This window comes from Xiphophorus couchianus, chromosome 17 (genome assembly GCF_001444195.1).
Source record: "Xiphophorus couchianus chromosome 17, X_couchianus-1.0, whole genome shotgun sequence".
NCBI classification, from domain to species: domain Eukaryota; kingdom Metazoa; phylum Chordata; class Actinopteri; order Cyprinodontiformes; family Poeciliidae; genus Xiphophorus; species Xiphophorus couchianus.
In genome coordinates this window covers 6,073,200-6,094,392 of record NC_040244.1, presented here as the reverse complement: position 1 = coordinate 6,094,392, position 21,193 = coordinate 6,073,200, and the positions used below count along the sequence as shown (strand labels likewise).

The 21,193-nt window shown below is 38.9% G+C and overlaps 3 protein-coding genes across 5 annotated transcripts; 2 read left to right on the top strand and 1 right to left on the bottom strand.

Annotated features, from left to right (window-relative positions):
• The first annotated feature begins 1,066 nt into the window (after positions 1-1,066).
• On the top strand, positions 1,067-6,499 carry depdc4 (DEP domain containing 4). 2 transcript variants are annotated; one of them, XM_028044208.1, is made up of 9 exons: positions 1,067-1,440; positions 2,324-2,747; positions 3,206-3,357; positions 3,467-3,662; positions 3,750-3,982; positions 4,053-4,195; positions 4,318-4,443; positions 5,112-5,190; positions 5,421-6,499. In XM_028044208.1, exons 1-9 carry the CDS (start codon positions 1,362-1,364, stop codon positions 5,618-5,620), a joined length of 1,632 nt encoding a protein of 543 aa, XP_027900009.1. In that variant the 5' UTR covers positions 1,067-1,361; the 3' UTR covers positions 5,621-6,499. The 2 variants fall into 2 exon arrangements, with proteins under 2 accessions (XP_027900009.1, XP_027900007.1); XM_028044206.1 differs by having other exon boundaries at positions 1,073-1,440; positions 5,418-6,499.
• Positions 6,500-7,061: 562 nt separating this feature from the next.
• scyl2 (SCY1 like pseudokinase 2) lies at positions 7,062-17,435 on the top strand. Of its 2 annotated transcripts, XM_028043907.1 has the most exons (19): positions 7,062-7,211; positions 8,198-8,394; positions 8,588-8,745; positions 8,932-9,076; positions 9,746-9,895; positions 9,986-10,207; positions 10,306-10,422; positions 10,524-10,649; positions 10,790-10,966; positions 11,418-11,429; positions 11,630-11,752; positions 12,546-12,659; positions 12,752-12,884; positions 12,977-13,095; positions 13,169-13,269; positions 13,367-13,436; positions 13,528-13,605; positions 14,246-14,368; positions 14,452-17,435. In XM_028043907.1, exons 2-19 carry the CDS (start codon positions 8,218-8,220, stop codon positions 15,061-15,063), a joined length of 2,757 nt encoding a protein of 918 aa, XP_027899708.1. In that variant the 5' UTR covers positions 7,062-7,211; positions 8,198-8,217; the 3' UTR covers positions 15,064-17,435. The 2 variants fall into 2 exon arrangements, with proteins under 2 accessions (XP_027899708.1, XP_027899709.1); XM_028043908.1 differs by lacking the exon at positions 11,418-11,429.
• On the bottom strand, positions 17,183-20,979 carry LOC114160953 (uncharacterized). The gene is made up of 11 exons (XM_028043909.1): positions 20,882-20,979; positions 20,439-20,568; positions 20,199-20,343; positions 19,806-19,926; positions 19,630-19,708; positions 19,409-19,520; positions 18,998-19,103; positions 18,842-18,923; positions 18,611-18,674; positions 18,395-18,509; positions 17,183-18,270 (listed from the first exon to the last, which is right to left on the bottom strand). Coding segments are annotated over exons 1-11 (1,017 nt in total). The 5' UTR covers positions 20,883-20,979; the 3' UTR covers positions 17,183-18,208.
• Positions 20,980-21,193: the final 214 nt, after the last annotated feature.

The window sequence follows — 21,193 nt, the reverse complement described above, 5'->3', positions numbered from 1 at the left end:
GATAATAAACCTACAAGTAAAAATAAATGCTGATTCTTTAAAAGTGATAACACTTTCCCCATAGTAGATGTTTATCAAAAACTAAGTTGTCTTTTTTCAAACGATCATGTAACATTTGAATGTAAACCATATTTATTTAGTGGGACTGAGAGCAAAAATAGCGATCTGAATTTTAAAGAATGATCCCTGATCAAATCAAACAACCCAGTTTAATGACTTCTCAACCATAATGCCTGACACAAGAATAATAATCAGATAAAAATGTTCTTTTAAATTAATTTGATTACATTTTTTAAAAAACATCAAGAGGACAGACTACTGCAATCTTGTATTCACGTTCTCCAATAAAAATGCAAAAGATGTGTTAAAGGATAAGCTGTTTTTTACTTTACTATAGAATTAGTAATAAATGTGTATTATGCAATTGAACTCCTTTAAATGGATGGTCAACACAAGACATCGGTGCTATCTTTTGTCATAACTAGTCAGTAGTGGTTTATCATTTGCTTGGTGGTGTTTTGTAATATTTGCATTTCCTGATAGGCAAATACTTTAGCCTTTGCTTAGACAGAGTTTTTTTTATTTGCATTTTATGTAGTAAACATGTGAGAGAAAAGTGCCTCAAATGTACTTAAATTTATTACTGTTTTCCTATATTGTTAAATAATAATGCCATTTTTGTCTGAAACTTGTTCTAAGAAATAGAACAGTGGACTTTATTAGATGAATTCCTCTTTTATCCTTCTATCACTGATGTTTGAGTCCTTCACTGTTGTCCTTGTATTAGGATTCATTGCTCATCACTCTCAGTATATTTTTCTAAAAGTGGCACAGGGCACTAATTATATTCATAAAGACCTCAGAAAATATTCTTATATAGGACCAAATGTCCTATATAGAGAGAGATGTTTCAGAGGGGGAGCCTGCATTACACCCTAGGTAAGTCCTTCTCTTTGCATCATATATATTTTATCATGTTGATTTCAGAAGAAGAATTTTTTTCATTTCCACAAATGAAATGTTTTACTCTGCATTGACTTTATCAAAATAAGAAATAAAAAAACTCATTCAGAATGCAACCAAAAGTAAACCCTTTTACATTACAATTTTTTCCTTCTGTCTAGATATTTAAAATGTTTTCTAATAAGGGTATTTTTTGACCTGGAAGACTAGAGTCGCAGATGTTTGGAAAATTGGGTCTAACTCTTATGTGATAAAATTGCCTGCCATACCCCCAAGTAGGACGTTTTTGTTTACGGATGTGACTTCCCCTCAGTGCGTCTACGAAGGGTATAGGTTTTTCTTCTCGCCTGCTGGGGGCAGCAGTGTGCTCACTTACCAAAGAAGAAGAAGATGGTCGCATGATGGCGGTTGATTTGACTCCTCGATTTCGAAGGTTGAACAGCCAAACAAGAAGTTTCAGAGAAAATACGCCTCATGGTAACATTCTAGTTAGCAGATACATTTAAGTAAACGCATAGTTTGAACATGGTAGCAGAAATATGTTGATCTGTATTTACAGCAGGTTGTTATTGTCCGTTTATTTATGAGTAGATTCTCCCCTTAACGCCGTGTTGTTTTTCATTTTGAACACTGAATGGTTGTTTATACAGGTTTTTGCCCAACATAGGAAAGCTTAAAGCTATATTCTTCTTTTACAGCTTGTCCCTGTAAACCTTAATGCTGAAAGATACGATTATGAGAACTTCATTTGCTACTTAGAATTTCGTATCCATTCTGTTTGATACCTACTCAGGTTAACAGCTTTTCTCCCATGATCCATTTTCACCATTTTCTTTGACAAACTTCCTTGTCCTTCCTGAAGAAACCACAACGACAGCATAATCCTGCCACCTCCATAAGCCGCACTGCCAGTTTTACTTCATGCTAACCCAATGCACATAGGTGTAAATGTTATATTTTAGCAACTTCGTCCATGGTGTGTGTGTCTGGTGTGTTGGTTGAACACAATGGCGCAGGGTTTTTGTTAAACTGATAAAACACTTTGAAACACTTCACAGAACAACTGTATTTATAGTGTTTATAAATTAAACTATGCACAATTAGACTGTATTGTGTAATTCAGTCTAATTGAATTAGACAATACAATTAACACATAATTAGTAGTCACCTACTAATTAGGTGACTTTTGAAGGCAACCAGTTTCTTCATTTTGTAGGAAAATGTTTAATATGATTCTATGAAACTACTTGTATTAAGTCCACCAGAAAATTCAACCTCGACATTCAACTGTGATATTTTCCGTTTAGTTTAAAATAATCTCACATTTTGGACCCTGATTTGTGTCCTGTTCTTCCACCAGATTTCTCAAGGCCCTTCGGCGCCACTCAGCTGTGGCAAAACATCATCCATGCCCTGCGGACTCAGGTGGAGGTGCGTCGCTGCAGGAGACACCTCCGTGTTCACGCCGACTGCTTCGCTGGCTCGGACGCCGTGGATGCGGTTCTCAGCTACCTAATGCAGAACGTGGTGTTTTGCACCAGCGAGGTGTCTCGCCTCAAGGCCGCTCGGCTCTGCCAGGCTCTGATGGAGGCCAAGGTGTTTGAGCCGGTGGGGACCAAGCTGTTTCGCACGGACAAAGAGGCGACCTTTGAGGACAGCAGCGGCAGCCTTTACCGGTTCCTGGAACAGAGGACGAGAAGCGGTCCTGCCATGAAGGAGGACGGCAGTGACGTAGAAAACATGGTGTTGGATGAACACGAGACAAAGAGGAAAAAGACCTCAAGGTTGGATTATTATCTGCTCTTCTATACCTTATTCTTATTCAACACTTTGGTACTAAAAACTTCATTGTTTTATGTTCCAGTTATATGTTCAGATTCATTCTTGCAGTTTTTTGTTTGGCTACCATAACAAGAACAAGCGAAGTAGTTGAAACTCGGGACACAAATGAGAGTTCTAACAGGAAAATGAATCTAAACTCGCATCAGAACAGATTTTTAACAGCTGAACGGCGCTGATATCAACCCAGTTAAAATGTTTGGATGATTTTTAAAAGTTGGATCAAATATTCAGTCAGATTACTGTTAGAATTTTGCTCATTGCTCAGAAAGGCCGGTTTGGAGTAATTCGCTCAAAGACATTTATTCAAATATTACAGAAAATCCACAACAAATTCACACTTGTGTTTGTGTTTAAAATACCTGAAATCACATGTTATCTTCCATGTCTTGTTGTCATGCAGGCTTCATGAGATGAGGACCATATCGAACCCTCTTGCTGTCGAACCGTCAGACAGGAGAGTTGAACGGCTCTTCAGGACCATCAACCTGCGGGCGTCGTTTTCTCCAGCTATGAACGCAGCATCAGCAGCTTCTGGCTTCCTGTCTAAAGCTGGTAATAATAAACTAAACCTGCCAGGATTTTATTTGGAATGTAAGCAGTATTACAGTTTTAATATTTTCCATATTGTTGCCCTTTCCCCTGTTGCCCCCCCACCCCCCAGTGGTGGATGAGGTTTGGAAGCAGCAGACGCTGCTGCAGCTGCTACACATCGTGGAGCTGCCGGTGCTGGACTCAATCCTCACCTCTCCTGAAAGGGTTCGGCTCCGATCCTGCACGGCTCCGCTGGCCAGTTACGACCTGGTTATCTCCAACACCTGCCTGGAAAGAGACCTCCCCGACACGCTCAGCCAGCTCCAGTCAGGACCTCACCAACGCTCACCTGTCTCAATGTGTGTTGTTTGTATTTAGTTTTTTTTTTAACCACTTTTTTTCCTCCCCTTCAGGTTGGACTCCTGGTTGTCGGCAGCAGCAGACTGCCTAGAACTGTTCCCAGACCAGCTGATTATGGTCACAGGGGAACAACTCAGCCACCATAGTGGTAACAATGCAGAGCAGACAGCCAGTCAGAAGAGACTGCTTTTTGACACGATTGCCAAGTACTACAATGGACAGGAAAAAGCGGCGCTGATATCAGGACGCTACCTGGACGTCCATGTTGCTATTCTGAATCTACTGGGTAAGATCAGAAAACAGACTTGCAGATGCAGCTTCAGTTGTTCTCTCTAAGGTCGTTTGTGTGTTTCCAGGCGAAGGGAAGACGCAGGATGCTATCAGAGCGTCTCAGCTGTGTCTGCGGCTGTTGGAGACGAGTGTGAGGGACGAATTGAGGAGACTGCTCACCTTCATGGCTGCCGCAGCTCGGTCAGACTCCTGCCGGCTGCAAAAGCAGGTAACAAACATGGATTCTTTTCCACTGTAGTTGTAGATATGTAGGATAATTGTTTCTAAAGTAACTGTTTATGGTGACTGACTGAGCGCTTTTTGACTCATTTTGGGGTGTTTTTCTTTCAGGTTGATAATCGGACTTTGGTCTGCCGCACTTTTCAGAGAGGGCTTATTCAGAATCATGAACTCACTCGACCCCAGAGCGAAATGCTGGTGCTGTTTCTCATGGACTATCATGCTGAACTTTTCAAGGTACTTTTAGGGATTTCTGTTCTGTTGAAGCTGTTGGTTTTGTAAAATCTTTTTTTTTCCTTTTTTATTTATTTCAGAACTTTTAATTTCTACAGAAACTGAAAAATTGCTATATGTATTTCTAAAGAGCTTAACTAAATTATTCACACTCCTTGAAATTGTTTATGTTTATACATGTTGCAATCACTGATTTTAGTGATTGTTTTTTATTAGGAGTTTATGCCATGGATCAGTGCAAAGAAGTACACTGATCCACTGTACACTGAGTAGTTTGAAAGCTGGAGAAAAATTATATGATTTTTTAAAAAACATTTACAAATAGAATGTCTGGGTCTCTCAATCTTCCCATCAACTGTGGGAAGATTGGTGACAGCATTATGATGCTTGTTTGATATAGACCGCTAGTTTTCCACAACGGATAACATTAATTACTCAAGACAAATGTTTGCACTGGATTTCATCTGGTAGTGACGGAGTAAAGTAGTGTTGAACACAAATACAAAGCACACTTTCTAGATTTTTTCACAATTAAGCACTGCTTTGCATTTGGGTTTGACTAAAACCTGAATGAAGTGTTGTTTGTGAATGTAATGAAATGTGAAAAAAAATGTTGTAAATGCACTCAAGTGATTTTCTGATTTTTATTTGTTGTATTCGTATCTTAAAAGACTCCTGCAACACTTACTGAAGCGGTGAGAAGAACGTTGAGGACTTTGCAACAGGGGAAGGATCCAGACTCAGTTGCTTGTAAGTTAAAACTTGCCAGTCTAAAATAACAACTCCATTCATACGAATATGTATTCTGATGTAAAAGAAATCTATGTGTTTATTTAACAACAACAAAAAAAAGCTGTGTTTGATGCATTGTTTAGTAGTTAATTTGTATCTCCACTTGAGGGCGTTGTTGCTCCAAGTTCAAACCAAGTTAGAACGTCTTTTGAACGTAGAGTAAGTAAATGTTTCTCTATGTGTAGCAGCGTTCACGTTCTGCCAGCGGGTAACCCCTCAGGAGTATGAAGATCAGCGTGATGCCACGACTCTGGAAAGCCTCAGACAACTCCTCCGAGACATTTCATCCAACACCAACATGACTGCTAAGCAGAAGAGGAAGCTGCTCAAAGAGTTTGAAAAACATCACCCTGTTGTCTTCCTCCAACATTTTTCTAGCTCTTTCTAAAACAACACTGGTGTCTGAGGTTCAGTAGCAATAACTGGAATGCAACCATTGAATGTCTAGTAGAAAGAAAATGAAACATTTTCAGCTAAACATTTCAGCTTATTCAAATATTGTTAAAGTAAAGAAAATTATTTTAATACGGTCATTTTAAATGCATCAGGTTATTATAGTTGAGATTTGTTGCTTTGGTTTTGAGATTTTCTTTTTAGGAAAGCAGCTAATGATGCTCAAGCAGACACAGGTAGGACTTTTTTCTTTAATCTAAAAACATGTGATGAAGTTTTTGCGTTCAACTGAGTATTTCTTCTGAAATAAGATTTGGACAAACCTTAACTTTGTTTTGATTAGAGGTTCTTACTCTGCACTTCTGTATTGCCCATCTTCATAAAGCATTTATATTTCAACATATCAGTTGATTAAAAAAACACTTCTGTAGTTTATCTTGTTTTGATGAAAGGACTGAAGAGTAATGTCACTGACGTTTATGGTATGAATCACATTTTACATTATATTTAAATGAGCTAAAATGAAAAGGTACATTATTGTTAGTATTACTGTAGCTCAGGGTAACATTTCAGGTTTTAATTGTAGGTGTTATGAGGATACGAAGTGCTACTTAATTTTTTTTTTAATTTAAACTTTTAAACACTTGAATTAATACAAAGGATATTGTGTGTAATGACTTGGTGTAATTGTTGAATACTAATTTAACTTTGGTGAAATGTGAGAAGTTGGTAATTTTTTTAAACCATGTTGATGGAACCATTATTTACTCTTGTTTTTTAGTTTTATCATTTGCTAACACTTAAATCAGGACAGAATGCACTTTATGATGTTGAAACATGTACCAGAACATGCAATAAAAGCTGTTCTCTTAAATAAGTTTGTTATTTTATTTTACTTACTTACCTCTGTTTAGTTGTGAGTTAATGTTTTGCGAAACTATTCATATCCATTTGTAACTCTACCACATTCAGTTACATTGTCACTACATACTACACTGCATTTTATATGGAATCTTCCATAATTTGAGTGATTTTGTATAGCAAGATGAAAAGTATATAAAATAACCTTTTCTTCAAGTGCATGCCACACTTTTCAGTTTTTGTTTTGAAAACCTCCATTTGAAAATTCATTCACATGTTCAATTCAACTTAAAAATGCTTTATATAACCCAGATGGAAATTACATTTTATCAAAGAGTCTTGGATCATTATTCTGTGGACAATTAATTATTAGAGGAACTAATTTTTTGCTGTTAAAACTGTTATGTTCAAAATTTACATTACTAACAATTAGTTGTTACATTTTATGCCAGTGAAAACGTAAGTAAAAATGTTCTGAAACAATTCGATACTTTTTTTGGGGGGGGAGAGGATGTTTTTTAAAACTCGTGACGTATGCTCACCTGACGCCACTGAAAAATACCCGGAAGTAAGCTCTGTCGTTTACCTAGCATGCTAAGCTAACTCATTTCGTATGCTGCTGGAAGAAGACATGGGGGCTGTGTTTCACAGCCATTACTGATAGTAGCGCCGCATGAAATCCATTTAGAACCAGACTGAAACCTGAGAGTCTCTTTTGTATTACGGTAAGTAGCTTGGGGGGGGGGGTTAAAGTGACACATTTTGGGTGTAAATGTCTGTTTCTTGGTTATAACGCCGCTGTTTACTTGCGCATAGCTGGCGGCTAGTTTGTTAGCTTGGGTATATCTTAGCAAAATACTTTATATTTGTTGACAGCATTTCGTAAGGCTAATGTCAGTTGAAGGGTTTTGTCACAAATCAGAGGAAGTTTTCAAATGACACATTTACGATAGTTTTGATGTCACTGTTGGGCTGGAGTGGACATTTGCGTTTAGGCTATACAAGACAGCTAACTTGGCTAACCCCAAGATATTTCATAATCAGACCTGTCTCATGAAGAGAAAGATAAAATAACCCTTACTGATTTTAACTAATCACTTAAACGTGGCTTAGCCTATCAGCAGTAACAAGTTGTGTAGCTAAGCCATGTTTTAAGCTGTTTTAGGAATATTTGAGGTGTCTTGCAAGGAAATGTCTTCAGGTGGTTAAAGGGGAATCCAATCATTGCCTTTAAAATGGACATCACTCGTCCATGTAGCAGCTTTACACTTAACATCTACCAGAGCAAACGTGTGATAAAAATAGTTTTCTGGCCTCTGTAACTCTTTTCAAACCCCAAATAGTTTAAACCTCAGCTTTCATTTTAGGGGAAAGCTGATTTATTGTGCACTGCCCATTTTACCTGGTTTACAGAAACCATCTTGGGTTTGTTATAAATCTATACCGTGAATGTTGAATAATATAATAGTTATTTTTTAGCACTTTACGGCTTAAATTATAGTACTGCAACCTCCTTAGAGACCTCCTGGTGGGCTCTTTGATGTGCAAATGTTCATGCAGGTGCTTTAGGATTCCTGTTTCAGCTTCTCTCTGACAAAAGCTGTACAGCTGTCTCTTTCAGTAATTGCAAAAACTATTATTTCCCCTCTGTCTGCACGTTGTTTAAACTGCTTATCTGTGCTCTGTGTTCACCACTGATGTGTTGCCTCAGCTGCTGGATCAAGCCTGAACATGGAGTCGATGTTGAACAAGCTGAAAAGCACCGTCACTAAAGTGACAGCAGATGTCACCAGTGCCGTTATGGGCAACCCGGTGACGCGAGAATTTGAGGTTGGCCGACATATCGCGAGCGGAGGTCCTGGCCTTTGCTGGAGGATCTACAATGGCACCAAGAAGTCTACCAAACAGGTGAGTGTGCGTGTGCGTTCACACCCTCCTGGGCGCTCAGTCTCTTTGTCAATAATTAATTAATGTTTGGAAATCCTGAAGGAGAAAGATCTCCTCTTTGTCAATGATTAATTAATGTTTGGAAATCCTGAAAGAGAAAGATCTCCACAGCTGGACACTTCTAATGTCCACGCTCTGTTTTTGTTTCACTCAGGAAGTAGCAGTGTTTGTGTTTGATAAGAAGATGATCGACAAGTATCAGAAGTTTGACAAGGACCAAATCATCGATTCCCTGAAGAAAGGAGTGCAGCAGCTGACCAGACTGCGTCACCCGCGCCTCCTGACCGTGCAGCATCCTCTGGAAGAGTCACGGTGAGACGAGCGTCGATGCGTTCACACAGCGGTGTTATCAAGGACAAACAAAAATGAGTCACAGGGATGAAAATAATGCAGAACAAACGGTTTTGTCTGCCTGAGTGGTTGTTGTATGTGAACAAAGGCTCATCAATATTCAAAGAATGATAAATGAAGCTGTTATTTTCTTAATCTGGCCTCCAGGGACTGCTTGGCATTCTGCACAGAGCCAGTGTTTGCCAGTCTGTCCAACGTGCTGGGCCAGTGGGACAACCTCCCCAGCCCCGTGCCCAAAGACATCAAAGAATACAAACTCTATGATGTGGAGACCAAATATGGCTTACTACAGGTGAGACTGGATGTATTGAAGTTGATTGTAATATTTGTTGTCTTGATTGATTAGTTTAGCATTTGCTTTAGACATTTGTTTGGTCTATAAAATGTCAGGCTGGCAACAGTTCTTCCACCCTAACAAAGCGCCTGAGCTCTGATGATGTACCAGCCAGTCGTATGGATTGTTTTAGGGTTCTAAGCAGCTGTTGAGCAGGTTTCAGAACCCTGCATTGTTCTCCTGTGGACCTGATATGCATTCAAATGCCGTTTTGTCTAAAAGCCAGTAAAACCAGATCAATTGCAAGCCTCGCCTTTTTTCTGTCAATACTGTGATGATGTCTGGCTGGCTGGAATGCCAGCTCATTTCCTCACAAGTTATCCTCTCAGTTTAACTTGCATTTTTGCTTTATTTCATTAAAATTACTATCCTCTTCCTTCATCTATTTAACTTATATTATTCAATGCAGCCTTGCTATTGTATTTCTTTAGGGGTTAGGGATATACACAGAAAGAGTACCTGATGTTTTTCCATTGGACAAAAACAAGGTGCCTTTCTGAAATCATTTTTTGTGTGTGCATTTCTGGATTTAATACCCAGTTAAGAGTGGATATTAAGCTATTGTAATGTGTTGTTGAAACTCATTTGCTTTTAATTTAATTGTTTTTGTTTGTTCTGTCCCTTCAGATCTCGGAGGGTTTGTCGTTTCTTCACAGTGGGGTTAAGATGGTCCACGGCAACTTGTGTCCAGATAATATCATCCTCAATAAGAGCGGAGCCTGGAAGATCATGGGGTTTGACTTCAGCATATCCTCAATTAACCCTTCGGACACTGAGGTAGTTACAGTACTGATCAGAAGTTTCATCGAGCGTCTTTTTATTTTTCTCCTTGTTCATATTCCCATCCCTGTTTTCTCTTGAATTCAGCTGAAGTACACATGTAAAGAGTGGGAGCCCAACCTTCCACCTCTCTGCCTCCCCAACCCGGAGTACTTGGCCCCTGAATACATCCTGTCTGTCAGCTGTGACTCGACCTCCGACATGTACTCTCTCGGAGTCATAATGCACGCCGTTTTCAATGAAGGCAAACCTGTAATCCAAGTCAACAAGCACGATATTTTTAAGAGTTTCAGCAGGCAGCTGGATCAGGTGAGTCCAGATCCAAACTTAAACGCATACAAAGTAGGGTGTCGATTTTTATTCAGTTATTCATTCATTTTCTTTTAACATTTCTATTAAATTTGTAGCTGAGCAGCATGAATCCAGCCCTGCTGAGTAAGATCCCAGAGGAAGTGCGAGAGCATGTCAAGATGTTACTCAGCGTCTCGCCGACAGTCCGACCGGATGCAGACCAGATGACTAAGGTTTGCTCTTCTAGTCTGTCAGTAAACATACAAAAGAAACGGACCAATAATGATATGATATGACATGTCTGACATGTTACGCATCTCTATGTCAAATGTAGATTCCATTTTTCGATGATGTTGGAGCAGTAACGTTGCAGTACTTTGATACACTCTTTCAACGGGACAACCTGCAGAAATCTCAGTTCTACAAAGGTTTACCAAAAGTGCTGCCAAAGCTACCAAAGGTAAAGTAGTGGCGTGGAACTGGTTTTTAATACGTGTACAAACCTAAAACCAGTGATAAACGATACTTTTACAATTCAAAGTGTGATTCTTTTGCTTCCCTTGAGCCCGTACTTGAATACCTTATTCTTTTTCCGCCCAGAGAGTTGTGGTGTACCGCATATTGCCGGCATTGACCTCAGAGTTTGTCAACCCAGACATGGTTCCGTTTGTGCTGCCAAATGTGCTGCTTATTGCCGAAGAGTGCACCAAGGAAGAGTACGTTCGCCTCATCCTGCCTGACCTCACGCCTGTTTTCAAACAGCAGGAGCCTCTTCAGGTAGAACCAAGGGATGGACTTGTGCTGGAGACACCTGATTGTTTTAAGATATTTAAACAGAGTTCCTACACTGTCTTGAAGAATCTGATGAAATTATTGTCCAGGCGTGGATAAGTATGGGAAAAGAAGATAAAGAATGGAAAAAATCCTTCACTTTTTTCATACTTTATTCACTATCCTGTTGTCTAAAATATCTGTCCATCCATGGAAAACCTTTTGAATCTCTTACCGCTCTTTCTACCAAGATTTTAAGGTGACGTTTTGAGTTTGGAAAATTCTGAAAGTTTGACATAAAAAATTTTAAATTTGTAAAATGATTTGTCTCAAGAAGCTCAAGATGACATGCATGTTTAAAACTGTAAATTTAACCTGACTAAAGAGCTTGCTGCTTTGGGTTTACTGCATCCGTTTGAAGTCTTTTCTCTGTATTTTTCTCTCCATGCCTCTTCAGGCTAGTAACATGGTGAGTTGTTTTCTTGTGGTGTACTTGTCACACTTCGGCTATAGGCTAGATTTGTGTTGTGCCTAGCAAAAACATCTGCACTAAACTCACTCAAATCATACTCACTGATCACATCTAACTTCCCTAATACTGTGCTAGAGACAGGCTGCCATGCTGCTGATTTTCAGTCTTGGTTTCCTAACTGAGTGTTTTCTGGTCAGATCCTGCTAATCTTCCTGCAAAAGATGGACCTGCTGCTGACGAAGACACCGCCAGATGACATTAAGAACAGCGTGCTTCCCATGGTCTACAGGGCTGTAGAGGCTTCCTCAGTTCAGATCCAGGTACAGATGGAAAACTGTTCACTTGGTTTATTTTTACAGATGGATTTTAGTAAGAATATCATTGATAATTTTTATTTATTTAAGTAATTAAATTCAAAAACAAGAATGTAGATTCACTGGATATCTGTAAATTTTGTTGCAATATGTCTTATAGCTAAGAAATAAGTTTCCAAACATCTTCCTTCCACAAAATTTTCCATTAAGATGCATGACTGAAGTATTTAGTAAACAGCCAGCTTCTTCTGCAGTGACATGTTGTGGCTTATCTTTCTTGCTTAGGTTGTAAGTGACTGTGTGTCATCATTTTTTCCTTCTGTACCAATACATTTCTGTTTTAGAAAATAATATTTTTTGTATTATCCTTATATAATATTTTATTGCACTTGGAAACATAATTCTGGGTTTTCATAAGCTGTAAGCCATTCACACCCAAGTTAACAGATAAACAATTTAGTCTATATAATATGATTTTCAGTTCTTAATTTTGAAATCCAGAAGTAACAAAAAAAAAACAGAAAATGAAAATATGTTGGCACTGTTATAAAAATGCTTTCAGCTGCTTTTTTTTTTTGCTTTAGACATTGCCAACTTGAAGTGCATAAATTTTTCCTAGACTAGTTGCCAATCCCTAAAGCATTGTTGTGCATATTTCAAGCATTCTGCAGCAAAATCTTGGAGCCTTCCTTTACATTTCTGAATCACCTCCTTATCTCCAGAGGACAGGGAGTGCAGATGCCACACTTGGCATCATAAAACTGTCACATTCTGTAACATCTTCTTCTTGGCTGAGCAGGAGCTGTGCCTGAACATCATCCCAACGTTTGCCAACCTGATTGACTATCCGTCCATGAAGAATTCCCTCATCCCGCGCATCAAATCAGCCTGCCTCCAGACGTCCTCTCTCGCTGTGAGTCTCAGTCATTCCTGCTCAACTCTCGTTTATTTATTTGTTTATTTATTATTTAAGTTAATTAATCTACACCTCGTGTTCTGGTGCAGGTGCGAGTGAACTCTCTGGTGTGTCTGGGGAAGATTCTGGAATATCTAGATAAATGGTTTGTCATCGATGAAATCCTTCCCTTCCTTCAGCAGATCCCCTCCAGAGAGCCAGCTGTCCTTATGGGCATTTTGGGTAAACAAACAACAGCTGCAATAACTTTCTTACCGTTCTCACACTTTAAAAAACATTAAATGTTTATTTCAAGTGGTCGCTGTTTATTTTAGGAATCTATAAATGCACCTTTACCCACAAGAAGCTTGGCATCCCCAAAGAGCATCTCGCCACAAAGAGTTTGCCCCACCTCGTCTCTCTTAGTATCGACAGTAACCTCAACCTAAATCAGGTACACCACTGATGTGATTCATATAAAGTATATTTTTTTCTCATAACTTAAGCTAATGTGTGTTTCCTTGTAGTTTAATTCTTTTATGATGGTAATCCGGGACATGCTGAACCGCATGGAAGCTGAACACAAAACCAAACTGGAGCAGCTGCATATCATGCAAGAGCAGCAGAGGTTTTTTTCACGTTTTATTTACCATAAAATCGACCATAATAATGAAAATATTTAATGGATATGGTGGTGAATATTATTTTACTATTCTATATAATAGGAGTCTAAACATCACAAATCCAGGGAATTCCACAGAAGAAATTAAAAGCCCACCAAACTCTGGAAACCAGGTAATAATTTTGACTCTACATTTAAAACAGTGAAATATAAAGAAATTGCAAATGTATGGGTTTCTGTTGATCGCGGCTTGTTTGTTTTCAGATTGACGACATATTTGGCAGCGCAAGTGTTAATGGGAAAGAAAATGGATCTGCTGCAACACCGTCGCAGCCTAGCAGGGTAAACACACACACTTTCATCTTTCAAATTATCTCATAACAGCTTCCTTCACGTTTGTAGACATCAAATATAAATAAACCTAAACAAAACTGCTTTTATTGAATACTTTTATTTACCTAACTCCTCATGTCCTCTTGACCTCTGTCCTCCTAATATTCATATATTTAGGAAGACCAATGTTGCATATGACTAATTGAGGGTTCCTAGGCCTCAATTAGGCCTAATTGAGGCCTCAGTGTTAAAGCTTCAACCAGCTTTAACACTGATTAAAACTGGTTCAAGTTTTAGTTTCATGGTAGTGCAACATTGGATATCATCATCTTAATATGAACTCGTGTAGTATTACACACACTGAAGCAATATTGGTAAGATTTTATAGAAAGTCTTTCACTTCCTTTAATAGCCACACTTCCTTGGTAACTTCCTGTTGAGCCCTATTTTATAGGAAATGTTTAAACAAAAGCTTCTTATAGGATTAAGTCACTTAAGGTTGAATTTTCTCAAATTTTGAGAAAGTGAGATTATGTTAGAGCAATAAAATATGGATAACTTTAAGGCATTTTACTCATCTTTTTAAATGGGTGATAATAAATATGGAGAGTTCTGGCTGTGATCCAGTCGCTTTCTTGCTGCTCTCCAGGTTTCTCTGACTCTGGAGGAGAAACAACGGTTAGCCAAGGAACAGGAACAGGCAGCTAAACTGAGGAGCCAGCAGCCGTTGGCACCTCAGGCCATCAAACCTTCGTCCTCCAGCAACTCACAGGTGAAGCCAGAAACGTTCTCCCAAACAAAAACGCACAACTTGACTAAAATGTGTTGGGTTTTTAACTCGCCTCTGTGTTGCAGACTAAAGATCTGACCAGCAGCCTGCTCAACAGCATGACGTCTCTAAATAGCCTGTCCATGGCGAGCTCAGCGCGGCCACCCCCAGTACAAGGCACTACCGTGTCTGCTTTCCCCTCTTCCGGTCCGATGGTGGGGCCGGTCTCTAACGGTTTCAACCCCAACATGGGTTTCCAGTCTGGGGGCATTGGGATGGGCATGCGGCCCTCGGGCCCCGGCCTCTATGGAGGAATGGCCTCCACCACCAGCACCCCCAATTTCGGGGCTCTGACGCAGAATCAAGGACCGTCTGGGCTGACGAACAGACCGGCCAACATGTCGGCCTTGGACAACCTGTTTACACCCAACAAACCCAAAGTCTCTCTCAACCAAATAGGTCCCCAGACCGCACCTGGAGGCGGTTCCCCCTGGGCAAGTCAGTTCGGGTCGGCCCAGAACACTCAGACTCCAATGGCGGTAGGGATGGGAGGGATGCCCAGCGGGTTTGGGATGCAGGCAAACCCTTTTTTCAGCCCACAGAACTTTTCTCAGCCGGGTTCTGCCCCAAGCATGAACCCAGGCGGAGTGAAACCAAGCGCGTCTGCGAACAATGACCTGCAGGACTTATTCGGCTGAAACGAAAATGAAAACGAACCCCTGATGAAGTATATTCTTTTAAAGACTGTAGAGATGAGCGCTTTGAATTTCACAGATGATTGTGGAGCACTTTCACAGGTGTTTTTGTACTTTTAATCTCGTCTAATTTAACGTCTCGTGCTGACGGTCTGCTGGAAAATGAAACCCGCGCCAACGGTCAGATGTGGGTTTCACTTCTTTTACGCTTCGGCCTTTCAATGATGGGGGTTTCCTACTGTTTTTGTACTTTCCCAGGCAAATATATCGATTGGGTCAAGTTGAATTTGAGTTTGGTTCATTGTTGACTTCCTAAATGGAGGGAGAGTATTTTACTTAAAAGAACACGATTTTTTCATTTTCATACCTAGGAAATGTAGAAAACTTGCTGTGCTCACTTCACATTTGCTCACTTTCAGGCTTCTGTACTTCCTCTGCCTTTCCAGAATATTTTGGGATTTTGAGGTTCAGGTTAAAGAATGGTGTGTGATTTCATTGGGAGGTAAGCATGGTTTTAAAAACCACTTATTTGCAGTTTCACGTTATATATGTTTCTCTAAAGATAAACTGGACAATCCTTCTGGGCTTCATTCTGTTGTACCATGACCAAAATGATCTCCATTGCTTGTACATTGGCCTCCATTTGCTTTCATCAGCTTCGCAGGTGAATAACCTGGTTTCTATTGTTGCAGAGTCTTTCTCCTTTCTGGTTCTGGTTATAGCGGAGTGGCTGTTACTGCTATGTTCTTCCAAGGAATCTCAATGTTAAAGGCGATGTGGAAAGTATGCACTTTTGTTCTTGTGCCTTACAAGGGCACATGTCTAAAACTAAGCAGCACTCAATTGTTACACAAGTAGGCATGGGTCAGGATAAAACATTATTATATTGAGGATCATATCATGGTGTTGTACTGTTAACACAAAAAACAAACATAACATACTTTAATAAGTATGTTACCACTTATTAAAACAGGAAAACTAATGAGTCCTAATGCTGCAAAAGTATTAGTTATAATATTACCTTATTATATCTGAGATTTCAAAAACGTTGCCAACATTTCCAATTCTCCATCCTCCAAGTTCTGCTCCATCTAGTTCACATAACCTATAAGAATCACTAAAATGCGGTAAAAATACAATTCTTTGTTCTTCCTCAAAATTATTAGCCATTGCTTGAGCCTGGAAGCAGTGAGATGAATTTCTAGTCACAGATCAGGATTTCCTCTCAACAGCTGATTTTTCAGTGAATTTCTGTAACATTTATTTATTGTTTGAATTTTAATACATAGGCTTAAGCAAAAATATTAAATAAACACCTGCTAAATTTAGTTGTAGCTTTGTCACAACTTTTCTATTCTTTTTACATTCTGCATAAAGTAACTAAAACTAGCTAATGTTAGTCAGGCTTAACTGCTCAAGTAGCTGCATCAGATTCTCAAGTTTTTATACTGTGGTTTTAAAACATGTTTTGCCTTAAAGATAGGGGTGGATGGCGCTCCTTTAGTTTCCAGTTTTAAAGTGAAGACAGCTGTGGATGGAAATATTTCCACGTGGGAAAAACTAAGACAGATTTGGGAACGATACACTGGAAAACTTTTGCAGTTATTGAAGTTTTTACATACCTTGATAAGAGTAACTGGCCCATGCCTACACACAATTGTTCCAATGGATGTGACTTGCTTGGTTGCATTTCACTGACCACATCAATTTAAAAACTGTTTTTCTTTTTATCAACTAATATTGGAGATTTTTGTTTCTAGTGACCAACCATATCACAATCCCCATACTTCATGTGCATTAATATGAAATGTAACTGTGTAGTTATTTTATTATAGAATGCTCCGTGAGGTCCCTGGCATCTTTTTTGTTTTTGTGATTCTGGGTTAAGAGGCCTTAGATGAGTCGAGTGCAATAATCCTTTTCGGTTCTTGAGGGTGAAAATAGTTTGTCGGAACCAGCTCTCGTTGTGTGTGACCTGCAGTAACTTCACTGTTCTGTCGGATTTTATTAATGACTAGATATTAATGTAAATTCACTCTGAATTTAACATTTTGGGTCTTTTAGATTCGCATTGATTCTGCTGATTGTCATTTTATTTAATGTTTTAAGATGAACTTCGCTCTTCAGGTTCTGTTCATTTCCATACTGTTAACGCTTTGCTCTGATTAACTCGATTGGTTTATTGGAGTGTTTTTTCACATATTGTAGCAGAACCCCAAAGCTAACTGAAACTAGGTCTTTGATTAGGCCGTTTGTAAACTACTGCTGTTCTGTGTGTGAAGTGTGAGCCTCGTTTTGTGTCCAGGTGCTGGTTTCTGAAGTGGTTCCATGAAGATCTGTACATATATAAAAGCATACAATCTAATATTCTCAAATGATGGTCACTGTTTGTTTGATTTTTTTTTTTGTGATCACTTTTATTTGAAGGGGAAACAATTGTATTAACCATTTCTAGATAAATTAGAAACGCTTAAGACATCTTAATAAAACTGAAAAGCAAAAATGAAGTTCTTTTGTTGTGGCAGATTTCATGAACATTTAAAAGTGCGTTATGGCCCAAAATATTGCAAAAAACCTATAATCTAAATGTCTCCGCATTTATTACATCCTAAACCACCGTGACGTTAAATGTTTAATCAGAAATACCACTTAGTTTCATTACATAGTGCTAATTGATGTAAACCATTTTACAAACGGGCAGTACAGTTCTTGAAACTTTCTGTGAAGAAACACTAAGCAGAGTTCCCTCACAGACATTTTTAAGCATTTTCCATCTGCAGACTTTCTTACATTCACATTCAGATATTTGTAAAGCGTCTACACTTAAAGCTTGACATCACTACCTGCCATTACTTCACTTGTATTTATACTTAAACAGCAGGTTGGGAAGTACAGACAATTTTGGGATTTTGACCTGAAAGTTGTAGGAGCCCAGAATGATGTATGAGAACATACTTTTGATAAGAGATATACTGTATCTTGTCAGAAAGTAAACCCAAATTTTAATTCTAAAGTGGACTGAAAACCTATGAGCATCTCTGCTTCATTCTATGTTAACAATATTGTAAACACCAACCAAGATAGAAACAAGACAGCTTATGAGGAAAACGTGCAAGTATCTCTCCTCCCTCTGAACAATCCGCCCCGATCACTGGAGAAGTCGTCTCACTGACCTGGTGGCATTTGTGGACAGGTTCCTCTGAGTCATGGCTGCAAGCAGACGGAGTACATTAACTTTTTCCACATCTAAAACCTTAATATCTGCATAAGGTACAAGTACAGCTGTATTTGCATTGCCTGAAATACATATTTGTCAACTTTTTCTGCTGCTCACCTGAGAAGTTGAGCTCGTAGCTGAACCTGCGGGTGGCAAATGTCATAATGCCTGACTGGTTCTGCTGGTACTGGAGTTCAATGTCTGGACTGGAAACGCTGCATTGACAATAACTCTGCATGACACCATAAATAAGGGACAGTTTAACTTATTAGCAATTGTTTGTCTTCTAACAGCGCTGTTCTCATATTAATAAAAAGAAATACTCAGTTTTACTTTGGAATAATCTTTCCAAATCCTATCGATATCTTGGAACTGCCAATGGACATTTGTACCTGAGCTGAAGAAGATAAGATAGAAATAGATTAAGGGGAATAATAGAGCATAAGTAGAAACATTATATAGAATCTGTTATATTCATTCATGTAAGGACTAAGTTACTCCAAAGGAAGTTGGTCATAAACTTTTCAAAAATAAAAGACATGTCTAAAAGGTGCACTGCTTTACCTGTTGTTTTTCTGAGCTCCGTTGTCCAGACTCCGCCTCACGCTTCTTCTTGTCCCAATATTATTATTAATTTGGCACATTCCTGTAAATAATAATGGTTTTCAGAGGCTTCTTGAATTAAACAGTGGATTATTGAGAATGAATTGTGTATATTACTGGCAAAATCCAGTTTGTATGAAAAGTTTCTGATACTGAAGAGGATCTGGCCCTGTGGGTTCAGCTGGTATTGCTTCTCAATGGCAGCACTATCAAGCGAACATATCTGCAAAAAATTATAAATCATAATAAATAAATGTCGCTACATTTAGCTTGGATAATCTCATGGTACTTCTTATTTCATAAGCTGCAAGTAAAAAGTTTGTGGCACAACTTCAAAGCAATTGAAGTTGTGCCACAAAAGGAAGGCAACAAAAGGAAAGCATTTATCATAGAACCACTGTTAAACCTATGGTGTGGCAGCATCATGCTGTGGAAAAAGCCAAGCTCAAGGATGAAATGAATGCATGTTAAAAGATTACAATTTTGAAAGTTGGAGAATAAAGTTCGTACATAAGAAGCTGTACTTACATGTGCTTGGTATTCTGTCCATTGTCCTTCATCTCCCATAAACTCCCACTTGAAGCTGGGATTGTATAACTGGGATTGTGAAGCCAGAGGCAGGAATGAAGCAGAGATAATGCTGCAGGGACATAAAGTGAAGTATTTTGTAAAATTATTATTCTGAGAGAGGCTAGAATGTTTCACTTCATTTACATAAGCATGACTGAACTAAGGTTGAAAAATCTTACTTTGCGGGGCTTGAGGTGAATTTCGGTCTCCTGCGCAAGTTTCTGCGTAAGCCTGTAGTGACGTTGGTTTGGGTCATGGCTGCAAATTTAAACACCTTCAGTTACATCTAACTGCATACATACAATGTTCACCCGATTGTAGAAATAGCTCTCAGAAACTCGTCAAAGCCACATACTGGAAAAATCCAGTGAGTATACAGTCGAGCCAACGCTGAACTGAATGACTCCCTGAGGATTCTGAGTGAAATGAGTCTCGATGTCTTTGCTGTTGATGGATGATGATGACATGTTGGAGCTCTGAGGGGGTGAGGAAGATGAAAAATGTTCAGCTTTGTTCACAATAACACAGAAGTTAGCTTTTTCTCCGCAAGGTGGCAGGAACAAAAACAAAATTCTTTCTGGACATAAAATTTCATACTCCACAAGAACTCAAGATCACAGTTACTGGAAAGTCTCATATGCCATATATACTGCTGCATTCGTTTATAATAGTCACCACGCATGATACTAGAAAGACATTAGCCCAGACAAAGTGTCAGGACCCTGAGAGAGAGAACACATTTCTTTACCTGTGTTCCATATTCACACCACAGGCTGTCGTCTCTGAAGTACCATCCGATGTCCTCTTCTTGACCCTGAGGGACAAGGCTCAGTCTCTGCACCCTCAGTGCTGGGTTATTAGTCTTCAGTTCATCAAAGTCTATAAAAACTTTCCTGTGGATTGACAAAAAATGCACTATGGTATATTTCATGTGGTTTCTGTAGATACATGACTAAACCCATTTTACACAGAGCGTAAAAATACAAACCCTAGGCTTGTGTTGATGCTGATCCCCTTTGCTCCAGGTTGGCAGTAGTGAGTCTCGATCACATGATCGTTGTCAATATTCAGCCACTGATTGCCGTTCAACAGTTGCCACTGATAATGATTGTCACTCACTGACAAACACAGAAATTTTGACTTTATTACATTTCACTGTAATCTTGCTAAACCCAGCTATAGTGAAAGAACTGAAATCCTCCTGCTTTGTGCAATTTTAAGAGATTTTAATCTGTAACACTGAACTTCTGGTATAGGTCCTGTAAATCATAACAGCCAAATGCCAACTTCCTAATGCTCAGACTGATTCAGACTCAACATAAGCTGAGACAAATAAAATACACTGAAAAGGCAGGATTTGGAAAGTTTACGCACAAAATTGACTTAACATGACATTTTCAAAATTAACACAACATGAATCGACCCACTTACTTGTGCTAAAATCCTTCTGCTACGCTGTCATTACACAGACATAAATAGTTTCACTTTCATTTCTTTGACAGAGGGAGAGGGAGGGGAAACTCCAGTCGCTGTTTACAAGTTAACTCTGTCAATAGTGACTATGGACTCTTTGGTCTTCAGCCATATGAGTGTAGCCACATGTGCTAATATATGGTTCAAAGACAACTGTCAACTATAATAAGTAAAGTATGCTAACTTTAGAAATAAGTTAGAGTAAATGTTCTAATTAGATTTGTCAGATTAGAAGTAACTTTTGAAAATAACAACCATTAAGCAGATAAC

What these genes read in the sequence shown, in the direction of transcription:
- scyl2 (XM_028043907.1), top strand. Translation starts at nt 8,218, where the DNA reads ATGGAGTCGATGTTGAACAAGCTGAAAAGCACCGTCACTAAAGTGACA. An exon ending in GTAACCTCAACCTAAATCAG is followed by an intron (nt 13,096 to 13,168) that starts GTACACCACTGA and finishes GTTTCCTTGTAG; the next exon opens with TTTAATTCTTTTATGATGGT. An exon ending in CACCAAACTCTGGAAACCAG is followed by an intron (nt 13,437 to 13,527) that starts GTAATAATTTTG and finishes GTTTGTTTTCAG; the next exon opens with ATTGACGACATATTTGGCAG.
- LOC114160953 (XM_028043909.1), bottom strand. An exon ending in AGCATCAACACAAGCCTAGG is followed by an intron (nt 20,344 to 20,438) that starts GTTTGTATTTTT and finishes GTCAATCCACAG; the next exon opens with GAAAGTTTTTATAGACTTTG. An exon ending in CTACGAGCTCAACTTCTCAG is followed by an intron (nt 18,271 to 18,394) that starts GTGAGCAGCAGA and finishes GTCTGCTTGCAG; the next exon opens with CCATGACTCAGAGGAACCTG.
- depdc4 (XM_028044206.1), top strand. Translation starts at nt 1,362, where the DNA reads ATGATGGCGGTTGATTTGACTCCTCGATTTCGAAGGTTGAACAGCCAA. An exon ending in TGGCTTCCTGTCTAAAGCTG is followed by an intron (nt 3,358 to 3,466) that starts GTAATAATAAAC and finishes CCCACCCCCCAG; the next exon opens with TGGTGGATGAGGTTTGGAAG. An exon ending in GGATCCAGACTCAGTTGCTT is followed by an intron (nt 5,191 to 5,417) that starts GTAAGTTAAAAC and finishes CTCTATGTGTAG; the next exon opens with CAGCGTTCACGTTCTGCCAG.